This window comes from Gossypium arboreum, chromosome 1, assembly GCF_025698485.1.
Source record: "Gossypium arboreum isolate Shixiya-1 chromosome 1, ASM2569848v2, whole genome shotgun sequence".
Lineage (NCBI taxonomy): Eukaryota > Viridiplantae > Streptophyta > Magnoliopsida > Malvales > Malvaceae > Gossypium > Gossypium arboreum.
This window is the reverse complement of record NC_069070.1, coordinates 12460662-12487789: the sequence shown is the minus strand read 5'-3', so window position 1 is coordinate 12487789 and position 27128 is coordinate 12460662. Positions and strand designations below refer to the sequence as shown.

General features: G+C 33.1%; 2 protein-coding genes and 2 long non-coding RNA genes across 4 annotated transcripts; 2 read left to right on the top strand and 2 right to left on the bottom strand.

The window, feature by feature from the left end:
- Positions 1-2116: 2116 nt before the first annotated feature.
- LOC108459739 (uncharacterized) lies at positions 2117-3394 on the bottom strand. The gene is made up of 2 exons (XR_008283280.1): positions 2938-3394; positions 2117-2854 (listed from the first exon to the last, which is right to left on the bottom strand). It is a non-coding gene; the product is annotated as an uncharacterized LOC108459739 (long non-coding RNA).
- Positions 3395-3997: 603 nt separating this feature from the next.
- On the top strand, positions 3998-5789 carry LOC108460577 (11-beta-hydroxysteroid dehydrogenase A-like). Its single transcript, XM_017760115.2, has 6 exons — positions 3998-4241; positions 4318-4510; positions 4753-4841; positions 4920-5051; positions 5145-5309; positions 5380-5789. The coding sequence occupies exons 1-6, from the start codon at positions 4059-4061 to the stop codon at positions 5668-5670; spliced, it is 1053 nt and encodes a 350-aa protein (XP_017615604.1). The 5' UTR covers positions 3998-4058; the 3' UTR covers positions 5671-5789.
- Positions 5790-6055: 266 nt separating this feature from the next.
- On the bottom strand, positions 6056-8746 carry LOC108460578 (60S ribosomal protein L7a-2-like). Its single transcript, XM_017760116.2, has 7 exons — positions 8533-8746; positions 7919-7966; positions 7620-7821; positions 6872-7041; positions 6642-6770; positions 6474-6566; positions 6056-6401 (listed from the first exon to the last, which is right to left on the bottom strand). The coding sequence occupies exons 1-7, from the start codon at positions 8533-8535 to the stop codon at positions 6270-6272; spliced, it is 777 nt and encodes a 258-aa protein (XP_017615605.1). The 5' UTR covers positions 8536-8746; the 3' UTR covers positions 6056-6269.
- A 3387-nt stretch (positions 8747-12133) lies between these two features.
- Positions 12134-14042, top strand: LOC128293172 (uncharacterized). Its single transcript, XR_008283275.1, has 3 exons — positions 12134-12985; positions 13212-13591; positions 13674-14042. It is a non-coding gene; the product is annotated as an uncharacterized LOC128293172 (long non-coding RNA).
- Positions 14043-27128: the final 13086 nt, after the last annotated feature.

Below are 27128 nucleotides of genomic sequence, written 5' to 3'. Positions count from 1 at the left end.
TATTTAATCTTGGGGCATTCCATTAAAGTACCATGATTGAACTCTCCCATATTATATACTGGTACATACGTAGATGTGGTCAAATTTATTAAATTCCATTCACCAAAGGTGCCAATTTTTAAATTTGGAAAATCAATCAACTTGTGATGATTTTTTGGATAGAATCCAGGCATTTCTAAGTTGAGATATCTTCATAGCATTCAAAGATCTATCTCTTAGCTTCGAAGCACACTTTGAATCACTTGATTTCAAGTTCGGGAGCTCAAATTATGACCATTTTAGTGAAAACTGTGCAAGTAAAATTTTTGGACGGGATTATTATGAAAATTACGAGTTTCGGACTTTTAATTCAAGTTTAAATCATATTGAGTTTATTTTTAAGCTTAATTTTTATTACATATGAGCCCAATATTGTATTTATTATGTATTATTATTTTTTTCCGAATTTTGGATATATTTTTAAGTATTTTAAGTTATTTAGAAGCTTTATGTTTCTTAGTCAAATAAGAAAGTCTAGTTTAAAACTACTTATTATTTAGATTAATTAGAGTTTTAGTATAATTGACAGTTTTATTTGGATGTACTTAGCTAGCCTATATAAGGGCCTCTTCATTATTCATTAAGGACACAATTATTTTCATTAATAAAGCTTTTAACTCTGGGAGTTAGTTTCTTTATGCAAGAGTTTTTTATTGTGATTTTTAGAAGTAATTTTCTTCTCAATTTTCTTTAAAGAGTCATAGGAATTCATTCTTCATCCTTTAATTTGTCAATGATTATTTCTTGAAGGGTTGATTAAAGCCATTAATGAGTTTGTTGGGGTTTATATCTTAAAAAGTTCAATTTGACAGTTATCCATCTATCCATCATGTCCATCAATTAACTCGATTCATTTTTCACTTTTAAATTTTGTTTATTTATTTTTTATTTTGAATATTTATTCTTTGTTCTTAATTTTTTATTTTTTTATTTTTGTTCATTGTTTTCCTAAATTTATTTGGTGTCTTCTTTTCAGGTTAAATTCAAATCTTTCTTTTTCAACTTGTCTTCTTTTCAGGTTAAATTCAAATCTTTCTTTTTCGAGTTGAATAGCTTGAATATGATCTTATTCTGCTCTATTCTTATTATATACCATTATGAAAATAACTTAGTAATTGTTTGTCTAGTAACCTTGTCTTAAGTGTATTACCCTCATAAGAAGCCTTAATTTTTTTGGGTTAAATTCGTTCATCTAGTTTTGTCCTATTTTATCTTGTAACCATTACATTTGTTAATGAAAAATTCAATTACTAAGAAATAGTAATTAAATCATTTGTTCTAGAGAAATGACCCATCGCCACATTACTTTTCCATATTTCATGTAATGCCATTAAGAGGATGTCATTCACCTTTTATTGTGATATAAATTCCAATATTGCAACTAAAGTTATGTTATGTGAAAGTCATATACTCAACATACCAGCTTTCAGCTCTTTAGTTATTTGAACTCAAGTTTTTAATACATTAAAGTATACAATTCAAGCACATAGTCAGTTGGTTACTCAAGATTGTGGTAAGTTACACTATAAACTTCACAAGAATATTAATCATAAATAAATCTAGGACTAATTCAACTTGAGTCTTATATGGCCTATTATTAATCCATACAATTACATTTATTTCTCTATTTTTTAGAAGTTAAATGCTCCGATACCCAAGATAAGGTATCTCCCTTATTGGATTGATAGATATAATATTAGTCTTTTAATTAATTTGCTCAAATTCAATTAATTAGACTATAAACCTTTTAGATTACCTACCAAGAGAGGTTACATTCTTGCATTACGATCTGATCACATAATACAATTTAGTATTAGTTAAGTAAAAAATATTGAGAATTAATACAAACAACATTAATATAAATAATAAAATTTTATTTAAACTAATCTATTGAAAATTTTACATATTCAAATAATGAATAAACTACACAGAGGGTATTAAATCTTAACACTCCCTATCCTCTTTAATCATTAGTTTCACCAAAAGGTCCTCACTGTCACAAGTTCACACCAAATGAGACACAAGAAGATCATCAACACCAAGAATGTTAAGAACTTTCAACATCTGTTTCAGTGTCTAGTTAAAGTAAAACCTCCAAAAATTATTTAGAGTACAAGTCTCTACAAATGTAACTCTCTCACCCCTAATCTTGGGTGAATAATCAATGAGGAGTAACAAGCCTCCCTAGCAGGAAAAGGAAAATCTCCCAATTTGTTTCTTATTAAGACATTAATTTTGGGAGGAAATACATGGCATTGATAAGAAAGTGATACACTTTGGACATTTCATCGCTCCAAGACTTAATTCGTCCACTCCAAGAGAACCCTTAAAGTTAAGGGTGAACTAACCACTGAAGTTGGTAGCAGAAGGCACCGATTGAAGTTAACTGCAGTCTAAGTACAACGCTAGTAGGGGTAATATGTCCCTGATAACTACCCAAGACCAATATGGTACAGTCGAAGTATCCTCGCAAACCAAGGATGAAAGGGCAAATAACAACCTACCTCAAGCAAATGTAAGAGAAGATAAAGGCCTTATCGACTTTAATCTCACTTATCTAATGAAGTGCTATAAAGTCATATCTATAGTCATATGGTTTTAAACACCACAATTCCAGCATGGCTGTTATTTCCTCCGCGGTGGTGATCTATAACAATTCTTCACCCTCTACTGATACAGGGAATGCCATCGATATACGGTTCAACGATGGGATGGCAACTCGTACCGTTGATAACTCTCTTCACGTCTACAAAACCAATTCATCCCAGTAACTAGGGATATCCCTCGCTAGGTTGATCAATCCCTATTTCAAATCCTTGGAAACTCGATTAATCAAGGAACAGCTGGGGAAATGATGGTGAGAAGAACCAGTGAAACGATGGCGATTGATTAACGTACCTTCAGAATGTCATGAATGCAAGCAGCACAACGAAACAGTGGAACATTTATTCAGATAATGTAATTTCACCAGAACAGTTGGGTTTGAATGCCATTTGTCTCTCCAAATGGATGCATTACATTACACGACGCTCCTTTAAAATCTACAAAATTGGTCAGATACAGTTGATAATAAAAGTGACAAAGGATAGGAATTCTTCACTTACCTTCTTGTCGGTTTTTAGACCATTTGGAAAGTTCAAAATGAAAAGGTATTTAACAACACCCTGTTAATAAACTCTCGGTAACCATTCTTAATGCGTTCCACAGTAACAAAATCCACTCTCTTCGTCCTGCTTGTGATCCACAGCTGAACAATGCAAGTCACACTACTCAAGAGGTGTCATCTTATGGATGGGAATTTTCCATTGTCAATCGGACCACTGGGTACTATGGTGTGGTTGTGTTGGGTACTGCTAGAAATGGGAATCAGATAATACTGTTGCATACTATGGAGCGTAACTCTAAAACTCCATAGTTGGCTACTATTTCTAAAAGTATTACTATGTAGCATCGTGGGAGTTGAAGGACAAATCATAGAAATGGATTAGCATCCTCATGTACAAGGTGCCTATCAATTGGAAGCTGTCCAAGATCTCCGTCACCTACTACAGAAAATGAACGTTCAATACCGAGCGGTTCTTGACTCATGTCAAACTACAAGTTGATTGTATAGCGAGAGGTGCTGATAGGTATAGAATACATTGTTCTTAGCCTTAGTTGTAATGCGTTTTTATGTTGTACTGTTTGCAATGGTATAAAAAAATATTATAGATTATATACCTGGATTCCATCTATCTATATATCAGAATTACGAAATAATCCAAAAGAGGTGAACCATCATAGCTTTGCAAACATTTGCCAAGTCATAAGGCAAAGGGTGGCATGGCAATCACCCAGCAAGCTAGACAAAGGAATCAGATGACAAATGTAAAATACATAATGTACGTGTCAACCTCTTCCCATGCAACCTTTGCATGCTTAATTTGGCAGCCTCACACTTTAATTTGGTTTTTATATATCAAATCTTTTACATTTATTTCATCCAATTCTCCATTCTCTCTAGATTTTTAGACCAAACCATGGATCTTATTCACAAGTTCCTCAACCTCGTAGCTCCTACATTCACCTTCTTTTCATTTGTCTTTTTATTACCACCCTTTTATTTCTTCAACTTCTTCCTTTCCATCTTACGCTCCGTTTTCAGTGAGAATGTTGCTGGGAAAGTCATCGTCATCACAGGCGCTTCTTCCGGTATAGGAGAGGTAATTAACTTTACATCACCAGTTCTCAATTTTCACGAGACAAAAACCTAAAAACAAAAATGTTGTGTGTGTGCAGCATTTGGCATACGAATATGGTAGAAGAGGAGCAAGGTTAGCTCTGACAGCAAGAAGAGAGAAATCACTGCAAGAAATTGCTGATAGAGCTCGTGATTTGGGGTCTCCCGATGTTATTGTAATTCGTGCTGATGTTTCTAAAGTTGATGACTGTAGACGACTTGTTGAGGAAACCGTGAATCATTTCGGAAGATGTAAGTCTATAACTTATGTATGTGCATGTATAAATAACAGCGGACAGTCCCGGAGCCGAGACCACTCCTAATTTATAAAATTTATAAATTAATAAGAGTAAAATTAGACTTTAGACAAAATAATAATAATAATTTAATTTAATTTACATTTTTACCATAGTTTGCCAAAAAAAAAAAAATTGGCTCCGCGACTGACAACTGATACTGTTAGTTAATATGTCATGGTCTGGTTATGGATACAGTGGACCATCTAGTAAATAATGCTGGAATCAATACAGTCTGCATGTTTGAAGATGCACCTCCAGACATGTCCCTTTTCAGAGCTATAATGGTACATGATTTTCTAATTAGCTATATCTAGATTCAGGTCAGTGTTTTTTTCTTTATGTTTCTAAAACTGTCACTGCAGGACACAAATTTCTGGGGTTCGGTTTATACAACCCGATTTGCAGTTCCACACCTTAAAAACAGCAAAGGAAAGATCGTTGTCATGTCTTCAGCAGCTTCATGGATGAATGATCCAAGAACAAGCGTCTACAATGTAATTTCAGCCACTTAATTTTGCTGTTTATTTTATATGATGATGATGAGTAGTAAGTAGTTCATAATTCTTCAAGGGCTTAATTCATGTCAGGCAAGCAAAGCAGCATTGACAGCCTTTTTCGATACATTAAGGATTGAACTTGGATCCGAGGTTAAGATAACAATTGTAACACCTGGTTTTATCGAGTCTGAAATCACCCAAGGCAAATTCCTTCAAAGAGATGGTAACATGGAAGTTCAGCAAGACATGAGAGATGTAAGTAAACTAGTGTTACTTTGTGTTGTAAATTGTAATAATAAACCTGACCATTTCAAAAATTGAATAGGTACAAGTGAGTTCTATCCCAGTAGCGTCGGCCAGTGGGTGCGCCCAGGCAATAGTGAACAGTGCAAGCAAAGGAGATCGGTACTTAACTCAGCCATCATGGTTCAGGGTGACTTACCTGTGGAAGATGTTTTTCCCGGAACTGGTGGAATGGGGTTACATATTATCCCATTTCTCGAGGCCAGGAGCTCCACACCAGCAAGCACCAAGCAAGAAGATATTGGATTTCACTGGTCTTAAGAATGTTATTTATCCATCATCCATCCAATCACCTGAGATTAAGACTGATTAATTCATCTGCACCAACCCCATTCTGTTTCAGTACTCAAGTCATATGTTTGAAAGTTCTATCCATGTATGTATGTCCACTTTGGGAAAGCTCTAATGATAAACTAGTGCGTGTTGTAATAACGAACTTTCAGCTTTCTCACTGGTTGAGCCTTAACTAATTCGAGACAAAATAAACATAATGGCGTCCTCATCAAAGGTCAACTCCTGCTCTTTGCCATTAATTTTACTGGTTTATAATTAATATAAATTACTAACAAAAGAACGAAGTTTTTAAAAACTAAAAAAGCATATGTATTTTTTATACTTTTTATATAAAATGGTAAAAACACCTCCAATGTTGGTACTCAATTAACATATAATAAATAAACCTTAAGAAAAAGAGTTGCTTTTTAGTCAAGAGGACGAAACTGATTATACTATTTAAGTAAGATGGCTCAGCATAAATGATGGTTTGGGCATAATTTTCATTAAGAAAAGGCACAAAGTTACATCACAAACAGCAGCTACTCGATGTTTTGAAAGTTAAACTAGAAAATATATAAGTAATCCTCGGGCAAAGGAGTAAATTTGACTTGGTAACCAAAGGGAGCAATGGTAGGCTTAAGTCATCCTTTGTGCGGCTTCCTTCGCAAGAAGCTTCTCCTTTGCCTTGGTTCTGGCTTGTGATTTCGAGCCCATGATACCACCTCCCCACTTCTTCCTGTACTCATCGTACTTGTCGTTGAAGTTGGCCTGTACCACATATGTTACTTATTATTCAGTATGTTGAAATCAATTTGAATAATATTCGAGGATATAACTTACCTTGATTGCCTCGAGGATTTTGCTGAACTCCATCTTATCCTCGTTCTTAACCGTGGTCAAGCACAAGACGGATGCAGTTTTCTTGTGGACAATCTGTGGTTAGCACAAACACATAAGTTTTCTACTCGACAATTGGCAGAAAAGCACATAAGTCTGAAAGACAATTACCGATCCCAATCGTGCTTTCCCCTTGACAATGCAGTAGGGGACCTCCATCTTTCTACACAAAGCAGGAAGCCAGACTACAAGCTCTATGGGATCCACATCGTGAGCGATAACAACCAATTGTGCCTTGTTCTACATAGATGATGGCAAAATTTATAAGAACTTCACAGTAAAAGAAAATGCAGGGTACCATACTAGCTGAACTGACGAATATAAAGAAACAAGAGGCCAACCTGTTCAATAAGGTAGGTAACATGGTTAAGTCCATATTTCACAACAATTGGTTTCTTAGACTCAGAAGCTTTGCCTTCAGCCTCAGCCTGAGCCTTTTTCAGTAGACGTTCCTTCTTGGCTGCCTTGTCCTCCGGTCTGTACTTGAGAAGCAGCTTGAATAGACTCGTAGCTGAAATAAGACATAAAATAACAGAGAATTCTGATCATTATAAACAGGAAAAAATTCTCCAGGAGAAGATGTGGCACATAATAAAACAGGGAATTAGGGGCTAAAAAATGAAGAATGAAGGATATACCGCAATATATGAGAACAAGCACAGCAGAATAAGCAAGCTTATGATAGCATCCATTTGATAGGCAATGCATTTAATATTTTGAGTTGACAATAGATCTTAATTTATTTCCTTACTACCAGCTCCTGCAACCAATTACTATCTTCAACATTCACCAATTTCCATATTTCCATTTGTTATTATTTTTAAACTAGACTAATTTTCAGGAAAAATGTTATATATCTAAAAGAGTATACCCCGACAAAAGTTTACTCCATCAAAGTTTTATTACATACACCTATGCTATGTTAACAGTTAAAAAAAGAAAACAGAAACCTGGGGAAAATAGAGGCGCTAATGGAAGCCATTATCTCTCCCAACGTAATATTTGACCAAAACAATAAAATAATAAAAGGTACATTAAATTTCTGAATCTAACACACAAAGTAGAAACAAGTAAAATTCTACCACATACCAAGGTTCTTATCAAGAGTCTTGGTAAACTGGTTCAATGCTGGTGGGACCTTCAACCTCTGCTTAAGGATCCTCTTTTTCCTTTGAATGCGGACAACCTTAGGCCACTTTACAAATCGATGTAGATCCTTCTTTGGAGGTAGTGCCCCGCCAATACCAAACTGTTTTGGACGCTTCTCGAACAGTGGATTCACAACCTTCTCCTAATTTCCAAATCAAAAGAATTATCAGATATGAAACCATCAAACCACAATCTGGTTAGTTTAAGAATTCAGATGATGCAAAAGTAGAGAAGACTACTTGTTTCTTCTTGGCCGGGGCAGCAACCTTTACACCTCTCTTTGGGGCCTGCATTTAACAGCATAAAATTAAGAAACAGAAAAAAGAAACCTTTTAAACAAGTAAATCAATTCAAAACTATCTTCAAACTTCAAACCATTGAACTTTCATCACTAAACTCACAGTGAAGTTCTTTACGCAATTGATGAATTTCACTAAGGGGAAACCGATATCTAGGGACAATTTCCTGTAAAGGACTTACAGTCCCAAAACTCAAACATTACTTCTTTTAGTTGATCTAAGACTAATGCTAAGATTTCAACTTAATCACTGCTAGCTACACGCTACTAAATCATAAAACTTGCCGCCATTAAATGTTTCATTTCTGAAAAAATGATAGTTCTTTTTTTTTCTAGAAATCTATAAAAACCATCCGAAAACGAATAATTCAGTAAAAAAATCTCAAGTTCTAATCTTCTAACTTGATTCCGTATAACATTCAATCTAGAGAAGAACAGAATTAAAAACTCAGGGAACTGCATCTAAAGTGTTGATAGCAACAAATTGAAAAGAAATAATACTGAATAGATACATAAGGTGAGAGACAACAATTGAAATGTGGCTGTCGGATTTACCATTTCTGCACTTCCTTAAGCTTGTTCCAAGCTTTAATGGTTTAAGAAGAACGGCTAACGAAACCCTAAAAGAAGGAAGAAGCCGAAGGAAACAAGTAGGGTTTTATACAAGAACAAGGCCAATGTTTGGGCTAGTTTGTAGAAACAACATGGGCCTAACGGTGCTCAGACATCAAAGCCTATGGTCCCAAATGCTACAGCTCGATACAAAGATATGACACTTTATATTCCGATCATATTTATAGGTACTAGCTTCTAATATTACATACCTTATAAAGTGTTCAATCATTTAACCGATTCGAACTACCTTTAATTGAATTAACCGACTCTTTTAAACTCTTAGCCGTTAACCAAATTGAAATTTTTTCAAAAAAATTTAATCGAACCTAACTTTTTTGGTTAATCAGGTCGATTAACTGAATTAATCGAAATTTATATTTTTTTTATTTTTAGTTAAAAAAAGTATAAAACATATCAAAAATTAGCCGACTTAACCGACCAATTAATTTATATTTCTAAAAAATTAACCGAACCGACCGAATACTTATATATTATAATATTATTTATTAAATTCGGTTAACCGACCGATTTCAAATCGAATTAACTGTTAACCGAACTTCCAAAAAATTATTAACCGATCTCCGACCAAATTAATTCGGTTAACCGACCGATTAACTGAATTCGGTCGGTTAAACGAATTAATTCAGTTTTACCCGAAATTTGCACACCCCTAATACCTTACATGTGATTAGAGGTGCTCATGGGCCAGGCCAAGCTGGGTTTGGGCAGAGCTTAACTAAAAATTCAAGCCCATTTACTAGGCTCGGCTGGGCTCAAAAAATGGGTTTGAAATTTTGCCCAAGCCCGATGCTAAAACCCGAGCCTGACCAGTCTCACAAGATAAATTTCTATATAATTTTTAAATATATAAGACATCAAAAATACTAAAAACATCAAAATAAATATTCCCCAAAAATTAAAAATAAATTTTAAAAAATATGTAGACTTAAATAACACTAAGATAAATACAACTTAACAAGCAAATGCCTCTAAAATAATAAAATGCCTTTAAAATAATAACAAAATTAACAATAAAATAAGTTTTATACAATATCCAAACAATAACAATAAAATAGTAGTAACATAATAGTAAAATGATAGCAAAATAAGGAGAAAACAACAAGAACTTAATATTTAAAAAAAAGCAATTTTTTTTTGTCTTTTAGTGAATTCGGGTCGGGCCGGCCCGGGCAAAAAATACCTTACTTGAGGCCCGACCATTTTTTAAACGGGCCTTATTTTTTTGTCCAAGCCCATTTTTTGGGCCTATATTTTTGTCCAACCCTCCCTCCCACATTTCAGGTAAGCCTTTGGGCCGAATCGAGTGGCCTGACCCATGATCAGATCTACATGTGATTTTACATGTTTAATATTTAATTAATTTTTTAACATATCCAACAAAGTAATTTTCTTCAAAATAATAATTAATATAACTAATATTAATATTAATTAAGTGATAATTAAGATGATTAGAATTCTATTCAAATAATAACTCTACTTGGCATCAATAAAATTAGGACAACTATTTTATGTTAAAAAATTTTAACTAATAATTTTAATTTGAATTATAATTATAGTTATCACAATTTCTTTCTATATTTTATACTTAGTGTTGGGAATTGACCTGTATAAACAACGAAATAGAAAATGTAAAGAAGATCAAACATAAATTTTATGTAGAAAACTCCTCCGAAGAGGATAAAAATTACAGGAAAAGGAGGCTTTGGCTTTTCATTAAATGAGTAAACAAACGAAAGTACAATATGGAGAAAATAAACCTAAATCTACTAGACGTACAAACTCAAAACCTAAAAACAAAGCCCCTAGTCTCACAAAGCAAATCCAAAAATAAAACTCTAACTCTCATAAAGTTTTCTCAAAATGGGTATAAAATTCTCTCCATAATTGCCATGAAAGCTCTCACTAAAACTCATCTGTGACTATATCTTGTCACTCTCAAAAGAAAAGCCTTTTAGTACTACATATTTAATTGCCTTCTCGAAACAGGAATACAAGACCCCTTTAAATAGGCTAAGTTTAAAGAGCTAAAATGACTAAAATATCCCTGAAATTATCAAAGTTTGAATGGAAAAAGATAATAGAGTTTAACTAGGAGAAGAAACTCGATTTTTGTGGGAAATATGTCACCACGTTGCAACATCCCTATTTGTGTCATCGTCTGTCATCACAATGTTGGGAAGCTTCTTGTCCTCACATCATCTGCTCACTTTGGTGTTGCGATACTGAAGTCCTTGTGTCGTGATATGAGTTGTGTTGAGTGCCTGCAAATTGTCCTATAAATGTGAGGCACAACCCATGCTTAGAGTTTTATTCAAGTAATAACTTTATTTTAAAATTATCACAACTTTTTTTAACTAATATTTATTTTTTAAATGTGTAATTATTTCAACTTTTATTAAATTATAATTATTTTTAAATGTGAATTTAGTAATATTATGGAAAATAAAAGTTATTCTCGTCAGTTCAAATTTTTTTCTAACTTGAAGAGATTATTTTATGGATCTTTCCCACCACATCATCCATGGTCCATTTCTAATTATTTAATGACATTTCAACAATTATTTCCATCTCATTGACACATAATTTCAATAATTTTTTTACCCAAAGCCCTTAACTTTGAATTCCAAACCTTTAACCTAGAATTCTAAATCCTGAATCTTGAACTTTAAACCTCAACCCCAAAATCTAAATCCTAAACACTAAACTTTACACCACGAACATCAAATCGCGAACATTGAACCCTAAACTCAAACCCTGAACTATTCGAGGTTTGGGTTTAGATTCAAGATTCGAGGTTTCGATCCAAGATTCAATGTTTGAGGTTAGGGTTTAATGTTTAGGGTTTGGATTTTGTGGTTTAAGGTTTATGATCTAATATTTAAAGTTTAGGGTTTTGTATTTAGGATTCAAGGTTTAGAGTAAAAAAAATTACCAAAATTATATGTTAATGACATGAAAAAAATTGTTGAAATATTATCGAATAGTTGGAAAAAACCATAAATAATGCGATAGGAAGGGTCCATAAAACATTTCTCCTAACTTGTGCTTATACATATTATACATATATTATAATTGTATTTCGATCGTATTTATATGTACAAGTTTTTGAAATCACGTGCATTTCCATAAATATAATGGTTTATATTTTTATATTGTAATCATTATAAAATTAATTAATATACAATATTAAAAATTAAAGATTTTCAAATCATAATTAAGTAATTGTAAAATATTAAAATAAGTATATATGTAAATTATTTAAAGATAGACATACTACATATTTATACTTTTTATTTTAATCTTAATGTTTTTATCTCTACAAAATCGATGTAATTGCATTTTCTATGTATGTCTCTTATTTGTATTTTTATCGTTTAATAATATAATTAATCTTGGTTTAAATAAAAATAATTTAAAATAATAAAATATTACTTATTGATTAAATTGTATAGTTTTTTCTTGAATAGTAATCAGCTGATACTGTATTAATGTGAAAAGAGAATCAATCGGTTACAGGCCTAGAAAAAAATAGCAGTAGTTAAATGACTGGGCACCCAAACGGTGCTTTGAAGAACTAAAAAAACTGAATAAAATAGCTAATAATCAAAAGCCAGAAATGAAACGACAGAATACTAAAAAAATAGGCCTGAGTTCCCCTTCTCTCTGTTGCTTGAGAAATCCCTCGTGTACCAGCCAAATGAAGAACGATTCTTCTCCAAAAAGATCAACCATTGAAATCTCAGTCTCCATTGAAATAGCGAGTTATTTGGACTGACCCACTATCACAAGGTCCGGACTCTATTTTACCAGTTAACCACCATCATCTATTCTTCCTCTATCGTGATCTATCAGCCCAACCACCGCAGCCGGAGCCTCCTCTATCCAGTATTGGGGGTTCTTGCGTTGTCTTCCCTCTTGCACCATTCCATGAGCCGTTTTATTGGCCTCCCTAGGTACATATTTAAAACTCAGGCTTCTGAATTTGTGTTTTCTCCCTTTTATTTCTTCAGTCAGGCTATTGATGTTCGACTTATCTTCTACGGAAGAGTTTAGTTTACGTATTATGGTCAATGCATCTCCTTCCATAATAATATCTTGGAAGCCCATTTCCTCTGCCATAGTGACTACTTGCAAACACGCCCTTGCCTCCGCCATAACTGGGTCCGGAATGTTCTCCCGTGGAAAGGTGCATGCAGCCATTACTAGCCCTTCTTTATTTCGCGCTAAAATTCCTAAAATTTGAGCTTCATGTGTGCTGATTGAATGATGTATCAAAATTGATTTTGATAATATCATCATTTGGAGGTTCCCAAGTAGCTTTGTCAACACCGTTTGCATTTAATATCTGTCCCATAAAATTAATTTCCGCATGGTAAGCATTGATAAAGGCTACTACTTCATTTGCTTGTTCTCTGATTCCTTCATGATGAATCTTATTGCGATTTAACCATACAGCCCAGTATACGATCGATCTAGTCGTATTTATTTCTGCATTCTGGCTGTCAAATAATTTTTCTAACCATTTTTTTTCCAATTGGGTTCATTATTTCATGTTGCATCTGTCACACCCATCCGTTGCAAAACCTGCTGTGTGAAAGTGCAATCCCTGAACAAATGGCTTACCGTTTCCTCATCTGTTTGACACACTGGGCAAATTTTCTTAGTTCCCAATTTTCGAAGACTTAGGTTGTATAAAGTGGGCAAGAATTCATTTGTTATTCGCCACATAAGAATGCAAATTTTGCTTGGTATCTTGAGCCCCCATAGCTTTGTATAGAAAGTAGTAGGACTATCAGTATATAATCTAGGATTCCCCGTTGTATTAATCCATTTGTAACCACTTTTAACTGTGTAAGTCCCGGTATTATCCCTTTGCCAAATTAGTTGATCGTGTGGTTTGCTGCTCACTAGGGGAATTGAGAGGATGCTCTTCGGTTGCTCCTCTCCGAATAAGGATCTGATGGTGTCCTGTTTCCAGGTAGTAGTATCCCTATCAATTAGATCAGAGACAGTAGTAAATCTAATATCAATATGATGACATTGTACTCTTCCACTTCCAGGCATCGGTAACCAGTTATCGTTCCAGATGTTTATTGATTCCCCGTTCCCAACTCGCCACCCCATACCCTCTATAAGGATTTGTCTTGCACCCCAAATTCTTCGCCAGGTAAACGAAGGGTAAGATCCTAATTCAGCACTCATAAAATCCCCCTTTGGAAAATATTTTGCTTTCATTACTCGCGCAAATAGACACTGAGGCTGCGTAATAATTTTCCAACCCTCTTTCGCTAGCAAGGCCAAATTAACATTTTTTAAATCTTTAAAACCAAGACCTCCTTTCGCTTTGGGGATACATAAATCACTCCACTTGCACTAATGTATGCCTTTATTGGTTTTTGAATTACGCCACTAGAATTTACTCATAATAATCTCTAGTTCTTGACAAAATGAAATTGAAAGTTTAAAACATTGCATTGCATAAATCGGGATTGCTTGTAAAATGGATTTCAAGAATACCTCTTTCCCCCCGCTGATAGGAATCGTACGCTCCAATTATTCAATATTTTTATAAAGTGCTCCTTGATATCCATAACTACATGCTTTTTTCGTCTTCCCACCATAGTCGGTAGCCTTAAATATTTTTTCGAGTTATTAGATAATCTCACACCCAAAATTTCTCCATTTATCCAAATTTACCAATTGGCCAGAAACTTTCATACTCGTTGATCACAGCCTTTATATTACTTGCTCCTTTAACTAAGGTGTCTCTAAATAGAATGCTGTCATCTGCAAAAAACAAATATGAGACTGAGACATTACTCCTTCCTATTTTAGTCCCAACAAGCCTCCCTTCCCTTTTAGCCAGTGCGATCAGTCATGAAAATCCTTCTGCGTAAATAAAGAACAAATACGGGCTTAATGGATCTCCCTGTCTTAGACCTTTTTGAGGGCAAAATTCCTCTCCAAATATTCCATTAACCACAACTGAATATGCGACGCTAGTAATACACCTCTTAATAAGCAAGATCCAATTTTCACAAAACCCTATCCCGCGCATCATATTTTCTAAGAAACCCCCACTCAATTCTATCATAGGTTTTGCTCATGTCGAGCTTTAAAGCAAACTTTTTATTCGATGATCCTCTTTTCTTCTTAAATGAGTACAGAATTTCATACGCCACAAAAATATTGTCCATAATTTGCCTTCCTACTATGAATATGCTCATTGGTTATTTTCAATACAACTGCTCAAAACCTTACGGAATCGGTTGACAAGAACTTTTGAAATAACTTTGTAAACCACATTGCAGAGACTTATGGGTCTAAATTGGCTCATTACCTTCGGTGAATTAACCTTAGGGGTAAGGACTATACATGTTTTGTTGATCTCCATATTTCTTCGTCCATTCTGAACATCTAAACAGTATTTGATTACTTCCTTCCCAATGATGTGCCAATATTTTTTATAAAAGATCGAAGGAAAACCGTCTTCTCTTGACACCTTATGGGGAGCTATGGATTTTACCGCCATTACAATCTTTTCTGCTTTAAAATCTGCCATTAATTCTCTATTGAGTTCCTCCGAGATGCATGGTGAGAATGACATAAATAATTTATCCCAATCACCAGTTTCTTTTGAAGAAAATAGTTCTCTAAAGTAGTCCGTAGCAATTTTAGACATCTCATCAATATCGGTGACCAAGTTTCCTGTATCATCTTCAAGTCCCTTCACCTTATTTTTCTTCTTATGAGCAGTTGCATTTCTATGAAAAAACGCCGTATTTCTGTCTCCCATCCGAAGCCAATTCATTCTCACCCTTTGTTCCCAAAATAATTCTTCTGGTCAGCTTCAAAATTCAATTCAATTTTTATTTCTGTCATTTCCTCCTTAGACGCTTCACTTTGTTCACTATTTCTCAGGTCAAGCAGTCTTGCATTTAGCTCTTTTGTTCGTCGTACCTTTAATTTTTTCTCTTTTTGTGCCCAGCCATTCAGTCTTAATCTCAATTCCTTGAGTTTCACCAACACATCTTGAGTGTTCGAATTCCATTCATGCTTAACTTGCTCTTCGAAACCTGGAATCAGTATTCAATTAGCATAAACTGAAACCTCCATTGTCTTCTCCTACATAGCAAATCGCCATCCCCATCTATATCTACAATTAGCGAACAATGGTCAGAGAAACTATGTTGTAGATGGCTTACAGAGAAACCTGGAAACAATTTCCACCATTCTTCATTTGCAACACATCTATCTAATCTCTCCCTAATATTGTTGCTAGCGAGCTGACCCTTTCCCACGTGTACCACTGGCCAGAAAACCCCAAATCAGACAGTCCACAATCATCTAATGTTACCTTAAAAGCAGCCATCTTTCTTTCTTCACCAATTCTTCCTCTTTGTTTTTCAAAGGAAAAGAGGATTTCATTAAAATCACCTATAACCAACCAAGGTTTGTTGCTCCCATTCTGCAATATTTTTAACAGATCCCACGACTCCCTTCTATTATGTTCTACTGGTGCCCCATAAAATCCCGTGAATCTCCATGATCCCAACTCATTTTTTTCTTTAACCTCCATATCAATATGCGACTTTGAAAAACTGTTTAATGTTAAATTGAGCCCCTCCCTCCATCCGAGCGATAAACCTCTCCTTGTTTCTTCCACATCAACATCAATATCATTCGTAAACCACATTGCAATCTTATTCTCTCCATCCTTCTACTAATAACTTTCGTTTTCATAAGAAACAAAATTTGGGGTCGAACGTGTCTCAATTTATTTTTGAGACATCTAACTGTTCGTGGTTGCCCCAAACCACGAACATTCCAACTAAGGATTTTCATTGTGCCCGGTTAGCCAATTTGACATTGGCCACCGATAATTCAGTTTCCAACCCCAACTCCAATACTCCTTTGTTATTCTCGAAATTGCCCATTTTTAAATTAATTCTCTGCCTCTTTTTCCCATCAATAAATTCCACAGGTATCTCTTCTATCTCAAATTCATCCTCGTTTTCCCCCAAATGCCTCAACATTCCATGATCCTTTGTGTCCAACATATTCCGATTCTGCCTTGTAAATCGTCCCACAGTCCCTAATCCACTTCTACACTCACCAATATTAGTTATATTCTCGCCAAACTTCCTTTCTTTTTTTTTCCCCATCGATATCCATACTGGACCACCTGTCTTATTCAAGTTCCTCTCGTAGCCATTTACTCTTCAATTGCCCACCCCTTTTTGGAAGAGCCCTTAGTGAAAAATCTCAGCCAAACTCCACTTGTTGGTTCCCCAGCGTTAGTCGAATTGGACAAAAGCTTTCACCATGACCCGGCCGGTCCTACAGAGAAAGCAAAATAAGGACAATCTTTCATACTGGAAAAATACATATATAGATTTATTTTAACCAATAGCAATCCGTTTCTTTCTTTTGAGCGGAGAACGAGTATCAATTAATGCTCTAATTCTCATGAATTTGCTAATTCCTCTTGTCACCGTCGATGCATCATATTCCAAAAATACTCCAATAAAATTCCCTATCTGTCTAGCCATACCTTCTGTCATGAATTCAATTGGGAGATTACAAATTTGTACCCAAAAAGCTGTATCCCAAAGAGAAACTTTGGTTAGATTCTCGTCCCCTGTTAATCTATGGAGGATAATAAGATGTCGATTAAAAAACCAAGGCATACCGTCCATAACTCGATTTAAATCGATGTCACTGTAAAATTTGAACAAAATTCGCTTGCTCTCCAATTTCAAAATAGCCACTCCCCTCAACGGATGCCATAAATCAGCTAGAGTATTTTTTAAAGAAGGAAAATTTACCATACTATCCGTAAGGACTCACCCAACCAAACATAAATCATATATTTGTCCTGTGTTAATTTTGTCACCTATTACCACCAATGGATCTTCCTCGTCTTCTATGATGTTGAGACTTGCCAATTCATCATCCACCATGTTGGTCTCAGCCATAACAATCGTTGAAAAGCCTTTTAAAACACAAATCCCTTTGAATCGCGAATAAAACCCTACCAAAACCCTAGAAAGGTCGAGAAATTTTCGTGCTATTAAACAGACTAAAGAAACCCTAACCCATGCTATTAAGCTGACTATTAAATTGTATAGCTTAAATTATAATGAAAATGCAATTGAAAGGATGAATTATTTTAATATTTATTACGAGTCTAAATAAAAGTAAAACTACGACTAAAATTTCTTAAAGATTAAATTTCAAAATACAAAATGTATTTTGAAAACTGATATTAGATTTTGACTTAATTTGGATCTGTACACTAATAATAGATAAAAAGGGATAATAACAGAGATTACCCATGTACTTTATCAAATTTATTAATGTGGTACCTATATTTTTAATTTGTTCACTTTAATACCTATACTTTTATTTCAGCTATCACTTTAGTGGATGACATTCTGTAACAAAGCGATACATAACAACGTGGACCAAACCCAAGATTTTGAACGGGTGGGCACAAAGGCTTCTTACAATTTTTTCCCTTCTCTTTTTTATAGTAAAAAATCAATTTAAAATAAAATAAATGTATAATGCTTGTGAAGTAACTTTTAATAATTTGATGTAATTTTAAATGTTGCAAAGTGAAAGAAAAAGCTTATGCTAAAACCAAAAAACCACTTCAGTTTCGTAGGAAGAAAAAAAAAACCATTCATTTTTCATTCCTCTTCCATTATTCAATCTTTGTTCCACAAAAAAATTCAACTTTTCATTCTGAAAAAAAAAAAAAAAATCAATCTTGATTTCTTTATAACAATATCAGTTTCATTGTTCATCCGAGAAAACGAGTTCCTTTGATACACCTACATAGCTCAAAAATAATCGAAAGGGTATCAAACCAACCCATTCTATCAACAAGTCTATTTCTAGGTTTTCTTAGGTTTAATTTAGCATTGTCTTTTAGAAGAATTTTTAAAAAATGTTTTGGAAACGTGATTTTGAGAAATAGTTTTAAAAAGTTTGGTTTAAAATTTAAGTGTTTAGTATTGCTATAAAAAAGTGTTTTTGAGAAATAAAATATTCATTTTAGACATGGGTGTTATAAAGTAACAAATAAACCTTAAAATAATATTCGATTTAGTTAATATTATGATATTTTAATAAGAATATATAAAATAATTTATTATAATTTGTTGTTAATATTTTAATATATGAAAATAAATTTTAAATATTTTTAAGCAAATAGCTAGAGTAGGGAAAGTACCATCTGTTGAAGAGGTGAAAACGTAATTAAGCCGTCAAAAGTGTTTTTGGGAGAAATAACCAAAAAATTTTCTTCAACAGTTGTTTGTTTAGCATTCCTTTTTCTTCAAAAGTGCATTTCATGTCATAAGTGCATCTAAAAAGCTCCACTAAACGCATCCTTAGTATCAAGTGTATTAATGAGTTAGTTTTTTTAGTTTTTTTAAATGAAATTGTTTTGAAAACTATTTTTTGAGTTTGTAGGAGGTTTAGGGTTTTTTTAAAAAATTTGTGTTAACAAATTGGTTTTTGTTTATAGAGGATTAATATCCATTATTTTTATATATGATAATAACCATCTTTTAAAAAAATCCAATGGTATAATTTTTATATATTTAAAGAGTGTTATAAAAAATGTTAAAGTTTGATATAAATAGAAAAGTATTACTTTTTAGATTAAAATGTTAATAGTTGTGTAAAATTAATTAAAATATGTTCTAATAATGTTAAAAGACATAGGGAATAGTTTTAAAATATGTTATTTGTTTTGTTTATGTTATTTGGTATGTTTTAACATTGAAATGTCATATATATGTAGTAAGTAATGTACTTTATGAAGCTCCCCTATTCACTTGCATTTAAGTGGTAAATTTGTAGACAATCCTAAGTTAGATTATGTGGGTGGGGAGGTTTTTGTTTGGGATATTGTCTTTGACTTTATCTCACATGTAGTGTTAATTGAGATGGTTGTAGAAGTAGGGTTGTAACACCCCATATATCCGACTAGTCGCCAGTTCGAGCTACGGGATGTTACATCCGTTGCTAGAGCAATTACAATCAACTATATACATAATGAATATATTTATACATTCAAATATATATATTGCACATTCATAATATGTTTCATAAATCATTTATAGGTCTTATATGAGCTAACAAAATCTCTTAAGGTGACTTGGGGTCGAATAAGAATCAAACTGTAAAATTTACAAAATATCATGTTGACGTCGCGACTTCAAGGGTTCCTCGTCACGACACAACTCATTAACGATTTATTGTCGCAATGTAGCCTTCTATTTCTAAAAAAAATATCCATTTAGTACCTATTCAAATCACCTAAACAAATAATCAATTCTTTCATTCAATTATTTAACCAAAAATACCACATTCATATGTTCAATTTTAACCATTAATCAACATTTATACATGCACATTACAAAAAAACTTTATTCAATAATTGATACTGTTAGAATTAAGTGACCGAATCCTTATTTAAATAAAATACAATGGTAAAATAAAATAAAAGTAAAATCCATATAGAACTACACTTTTTTATTTTATTTTAGAATAATGTTTTTTAAACCTTATTAAACTCTATCCATTTGATATTGATTAGAATAAGGTGTTTCAATCTTACTACACTCCTATTAGAATATGATTTTACAAGCCTATAAATAGACATAGTCTACCCCTTTTGTAATCATTCGAATCCGATATAGTGAATTTTCTTCTCCTCTGCCCGTGATTTTTTCCCGAAAGGGTTTCCACGTAAAAATCCGTGTTCTGTATTTTTATTTCTCTTTTCTTTGCAATATATTGTCATTATCGACATTCTATTTTTTACAGATACTTATGACAAATACTACATTTTTAACCATTTGACCATTTGATACTAATTCGCTTCATTTAACATAACATAACATATTTATACTAAGTTCATTTCAATCTCAACCATGTCAAAACATGACATTACAAAGTCATTTCTACTTAAATACCAACTTATCCATATATGATATACAAAATCGACTCAAACCTAGGTACATATCATATATTAAATGGAAAAGGGACTATACAAACATTGTTGAGTTGAGGATCGCTGGCTGGATGCTGGATCATGTCTCGAGATTTCAAGATTTACCTAAACCTGTGCACGAAATAAACAAAATGTACGTCGAGTAATAAAACTCAATGGTACTTCCATGATTCAAGTTAATTAAACATCAATAACATTATATATACAAAACAACTCATTGCTACAACTAGTTCCAACCAAAATAGTTTCAAATCATATATTAAAGTCGAGATTATGCACATTCACATTTTAGTACAATTCCATGATCACTCACTTATAGAATTTGAATGTAACATATCATACCATTCCATTTCTTTATCATCAATACATTCAATATCAATTCAATGTCAATCACTATTTCGTTTCATTATTCAAATTTCGTATCGAATTCATTAATTTGTCATATTTCTCTATCGGCCCTCTGGGCTTGTATAACCAGTTTTCATGGTTTTTCATATGCTATTGATATTTGTATATAGTAAATATGAACTTGTAGTATCATTACTTATTATCAAATCAATATGAGAATTATTTAACCCATTTATGTTTTACATTCCCTACTAACATGAATCAGACTCGAACGGATACACGAATTCTAATCAACACACCAATTTGGCACGTCGTGCTTTATCAGAATGTTCGAAGTGTAACACCCTAGTTCTAGTTGATATAAAGTTTTGTGTGTATAGTAGTAAAAAGGCTGTCTGGTATGGTGTTATCGACCCAAATGATCATTTTAACGCATACGTATGGGCATATAGTAACCGCCATAAGAGCAAGAATTTGATTTTCTAATGTTTTACCATGTATTAAGGAGACATCCATGTTAATGAATGAAAAAGGAAAGATGGGATGAGTATTCACCAAAGGTCTAATACGTTTGGATTGTATGGAATACTATGTTAGTTAGATTTTAAGTAATCTGGTTAGAAATTGATTGTATAATTTAGACTGATAAGTTTGATGAAGGGAACTTATTTATATTTTTCTCGAAAACTATAGACCAATAAGAAGACAAGTTCTAATATACATGACACTTGTTAAATTCCACTAAGCAAGATGAGTCATATTTATATGTGAGAATGTGTTCTGAAAGGAGTTTTTCTTTCTTCAATTTTTTTCCCTAAGTGGTATCTACTGAAATCTTCATTAAATCTGAATGTATCCTACCTCGATGATCTAAAGGCTAAGGTTATTTTATAATTAGTAGTTACTTTGCATCAGGGTAAGTATTTTTGCTCTACATATTAAGTTCTAAATGAGTAAACCTGCATTTGGTAACTAAATAGTGAGACTGTAAGTATAAAGTTTTTGCATAGGATTGACATCGTTTGAAATAATAAACAACTTGTATGTATAAGAGTAGTAATTGTGTTCTTATGTTTTGTAAGTAATGGTTTCGGTTTCATGATGGAAGTTTGAATCTAGAGTTCAAGCTACTGTATGTGGGTGATAGGTGAGTCTTTAGTCTGACTATTGCATGTATACTGTTCATATCAAAGTATGTCTATAAGAAATTGATTGAACTCTAAATCTGAAGTCATGAACACATGTATTTCCACATTACTACACTTTATTTTTTAATCGATCAATTGTGGATCATCTCATATATATATCACAATTATAATATAACATAATATAAACAATTATAAAATAGATATATAAAGAGATGAACAATTAAAATAAAACTGCCATCCAAGGTTTCCATGGTTCTATTTTTAGAAAATAAATGGAAAACAAAATTACATAATTTTTCACTACAAGGCATTCCTTGGACCTTCAACCGCCATTGCTCCATCTTTTTCTCACCATTGACTCCATTTGAAAAAATTTACATTTAAATCTTATGTCCGTTTCTAACTCACAAGAAGTTTATGAAATTAAAAAAAAAAACTCATATGTGGAGATGGTAGTTCACAGTCTATTTCCTAAAAGACACAACTTTGACAAAAAATAACAACAATGTAACAAACATATAATACTGCATCCATTCCCATATATAACTCAAAACATGCTTAAAATCTAAAGAATACCACTTTCTATATAATCGAATCACTTAAGAAGAAGATAAATCTATTTTGATTACTTATTTATACTTATAGATAGATCACAATCTAACTCTAATACCAATTGTTGAAAAATTGACTTCGAAAAACGCAACAAAAAATAGGTTTAAGGGAAAACTAGAGTTTTAATTTTTTTTCAAAAATAAGAACTTGGTTGTGTTATCTAAAGTAATACACATTTAATCAAAATCATGCCTTTATGATTTGTCTAGGATGAACTCTTCGATCAAGTAATCTTCTTCGTTATCTTCAAGCTCACGTCTTTCGAGTGTGGGCTCACTTTTAATTAGAAAAAAATTCACAAAATTACCAATAAGGCAATTTTGTAATTTCTCTAAACTTCTGGGTTCAAGTTGTAAATGAAAATAATATCTTTAGAAATTTTTCAAATAATTTCTTTAGAGAATTTTCTCTTTATAACTTTTTTGAATTTAAATGTATGAGAATAATGATCATGCTCTTTTTATATAGGGAGAGTTTAGAGAGGTGAACTAGGATTAAAATTAATCATATTAATATTAAATTAATAAAATATTTTCAATATAAATATTAAATTAAATTAAAATATATCATATTAATATAAAATTAATAAAATACTATCTAGATAAATATTAAATTTATTAAAATAATACTATCTTTGGAAAAATTAATTTGAAATCAAATTACTCAGTAGAGTCCAACTAGAAGTATATTTTCCCATTCCTCTGCTGTCGAAGAACTATCATCGTCGACCATTCATCGGCTGCTGGATTGCCATCATCACATTTATTGTGCTTGATGGTACTGTCATTGGCGCGACTCCCCCCGACACCCCAAATCATCGTCTCTTTGCCTGAATGGGCTTGGTCAACTCGACACCACCTCGTGAGGCTGTTGATATCGTGGTTGGGGCGGGGCCTATAACAGCCCTTTTTAGTCAAATCAGAACAGTGGTTTTGGGACCAAAAATATGAGATCAAAATATTTATTTTATTATTATTTTAATGTCCACAACATGATTTTCTGATTGTGTAAAAATTTCGTTAAGAAATTTTATCATTTGAATGCTTAATTTGATAAAAAGGACTAAATCGCGTAAAATAGAAAAGTGGAGTTCTATTAGATAAATGTGTCTAATAGCTATGAAACATTAAAGTGGAGGTCCTTATGTGGTAATTAGACCATTGTTAATGTTAATGGACATTTATGGACATGCATTAAGTAATTTTAATGTTTTAACTTAAGGTTAATTATGTAATTTAGTAATTAAAGTTAAAATAACTTAAGCAATATGTGTCCATCTTCTTCATTTTTATCATCTTCAACCGAAATTATCAAGGGAAGCCATAGCTAGGGTTCATCCAAGCTATTTTCTTTGCATTGTGAGTGGTTTTTATACCGTTTTAATTGATTTCTATGTTTTTGAGATCGTTGTAACTTAATCTAGCTAGCCCAGGGACTATTTTGCAAAACTGTTAAAATTTTAGGGTTTTTCCATTGATGAATACATGTGTATTTTGAGGTTTAATGATAGAAAATGTATGCTTGTTGTTAGATAAACAACATTTGTAAAGTTATTTTTGACAAAATTGTCATTTAGGGATTTAATTGAGAAATGTTGAAATTTCATGGTTAAATTATAAAATAAATGAAAAATATGGGCTGCTAGAGACTTAATTGAAATTCGGATATCATGGGTATAAGTTGAATTTCATGAATTTTTATTTTTATGAGATAAAGACTAAATTGTAAAAATGTTAAAATATTAGGGGCAAAAGTGTAAAGTTTCCTTAATGTGTATTTTGGACTAAATTGAATAGAATTATGATTGAATTAGTTAAATTTGATTACATATAGATCAAGAAAAGAAAAATTCAGATTTAGATCGAGGGAAAAAGAAGGTTTTGAACTAGTCGGTCTGTTCCGTCGTTTTAGTGATCAAGGTAAGTTCGTATGTAATAAGCATTGTATTAATTGTGTTTTAAATGCTTTAATAATGCATAAATTGTGAATACGACCTTGCGGATATATTCGACGAAGTTTCGGCAAATGTGAAATCCCGGTTGAACCTTAGGAATAGATTAGGATACGAATGACATGTCATTAGAGGTTATGTGATTGGGTGCTGGTTCGTACATCCTACTGGTGTCTGAGTTATCTGGCATGTGTTGCAGATTCTCATCAGCTTGTGTGAGCAGCACCGTATAGCTTCATCAACACATTGATAGCTCGAGAGTAAGCATTATATGTGATATGAGATTGAGACAACTTCAGTTATATATGTGGCACTTAGGGTGAGAGTTTCCCGAGTATCCAATAGTATTCCGAATGGTTCAACAGGTATATCGAAGATATGAAATGGTAAGAAATTGATATGTATCAGTACAAGTATGTACGGAAAATACATAAGCATTGAATCTATGGAAGTTGTGAATTTATGGTTAATTATGTGATCGAATATATGTTAACATTGTGGTTAAATGTTTTATAGTATGTTATGTTTATACTTTGAATGGTAATTGAATGTTGAGCTTTGTTTATTATTTTATACGAGCTTACTAAGCTTTATAGCTTACATTATTTTTTTTCGTGTTTTATAGTGAAATCAAAGCTAGCTCGGATTCAGGAATCGTCAGAGACCTCATCACAGTATCAAGCTATCACTTTGGTACTTTTTAATCTATATTTTTTGGATCTATGGCATGTATAGGAGCTTTGATCATTTTGGTATATATGATAGTAATGAATTTAGCCATTTGAATTGGCTTGTAAATATTTAGTGTTTGGTTTTGTATATAGCCATGAGAGTTAGCTTATTTTTGGTTGATTTGATTATGTATATATATGCAAATGGTCTTTGTCTTGTGTTGATAATTGCTATGCAAATGATTTTGGTATATGGTTGATATTTGAGAATTGGTATGCTTATGAGTTTAGACAAAATGATGCATAATTGGAAGTGTTCACATTGATGATTTGTGAAAGTGAGGTTTGGTATAAAATTGAATGACATATTGTGGTATTTGTGTGCCTTGTATATGTTGGTATTGAAATGGCATGAATTAAGCTTATTTAAGATTGGATGAATGCCTATTTATGTCATGTTTGGTGCCATTTGGTTTGGTGTAAGTGTATGCAAATTTAGGTGGCAAGATGGCTTGGTAAATAACCTATTTTTGTCGACACGGGCAGAGACGCAGGTGTGTGTCTCAGCCGTGTGTGACACATGGTTAGGATATATGGTCGTGTGTCCCTTAGTGTTGAATTAAAAATCAAGTCAGTATGCTCCCCACGGCCCAGCACACGGGCGTGTGACTTGGCCGTGTGGCATAAGCCAGTATACCCTACAGGATTGGCACGGCCTAGCACACAAGCTGGCACACAGCGTGTGAGGCCATTTCATAGGGTACATGTGCTGGTCACACTAGCATGTGGTTGGCCGTGTGACCCAAGTCAAAGAGTTACATGAGATCGAACATGGGTTGGAACACGGCCATATGATCCCATTTTGAATGTCCACATGGCCTGTGACACGGGCGTGTGTCCCTGTATTTTGTAAAATTTTCTAAGTTTTCCAGAAATTTCATAAGTTATCAGTTTAGTCTCGAACTACCTCGAATGCATGTTTAAGGCCTCGTAGGCTCGTATTAGGGACAATGTGAATAATTTGAATGATTTTTATTTGAAATTTGAGAATGTATGTGAAATGTATGTTTAATTGTATAATAAATTTGGTAATGCTTCGTAACCCTATTACGACATTGAATACGGGAGAGGGGTGTTACAGGGCTGGCTATTTGAATGGCTAGCCCTGTGCCCAGCCTATCTCTTTTCCCCAATTGGCAAATGCATGCCTAGGCTAGTCGTTTGCATGACTAGCTGCACAGGATGTAGCCCGATGTCGCCGATAGGCTTGGCTGAAACCCCCCAACAAGCTGTTTGAATAGTTTGTTGTCATGGCCGGGGGCACCATCAGTCAGGTATTTGTGTGCCTGACAAGTGCGGCGATCGATTCTATTGTTGCGAGTTCGGTCCGAGCTAGTAACGACCCGATCAATCTGATCAGGCACCGGTTGGACTATCCGCTTTGTTTCACACACCGGGCCTAGTTCAATTAGTTTTGAGTTTCGGTTTCATTTTTTGGTTCTCGGGTCCAATTTTCAATCTCAGGTCCAATTTTCAAGTTCAATTACCCATTTTCCTAATTGTTTGACTTGAAAATTTATTTCCAAAAATATCATATTTATTTTAATTAATTTGATTAATTTAATTTTACTTGATCAAAATTAATTTTCTCAAAAATCACTGAGATTTTTGAAATTAATTATTCAAGAAAATTCTTTAATCAAATTCTCTAGTTGAACAATTCTCATGACTACCTAATTTAATTCAACATCGAA

Excerpts from the sequence above, each read along its gene's own strand:
- LOC108460578 (XM_017760116.2), bottom strand. Across the intron at positions 7,822-7,918 it reads CCCCGGCCAAGAAGAAACAA|GAGAAGGTTGTGAATCCACT; the intron begins GTAGTCTTCTCT and ends TTTGGAAATTAG. Across the intron at positions 6,402-6,473 it reads AAATCCTCGAGGCAATCAAG|GCCAACTTCAACGACAAGTA; the intron begins GTAAGTTATATC and ends TATGTGGTACAG.
- LOC108460577 (XM_017760115.2), top strand. The coding sequence starts at position 4,059 with ATGGATCTTATTCACAAGTTCCTCAACCTCGTAGCTCCTACATTCACC. Across the intron at positions 4,511-4,752 it reads CGTGAATCATTTCGGAAGAT|TGGACCATCTAGTAAATAAT; the intron begins GTAAGTCTATAA and ends TTATGGATACAG. Across the intron at positions 4,842-4,919 it reads CCCTTTTCAGAGCTATAATG|GACACAAATTTCTGGGGTTC; the intron begins GTACATGATTTT and ends CTGTCACTGCAG.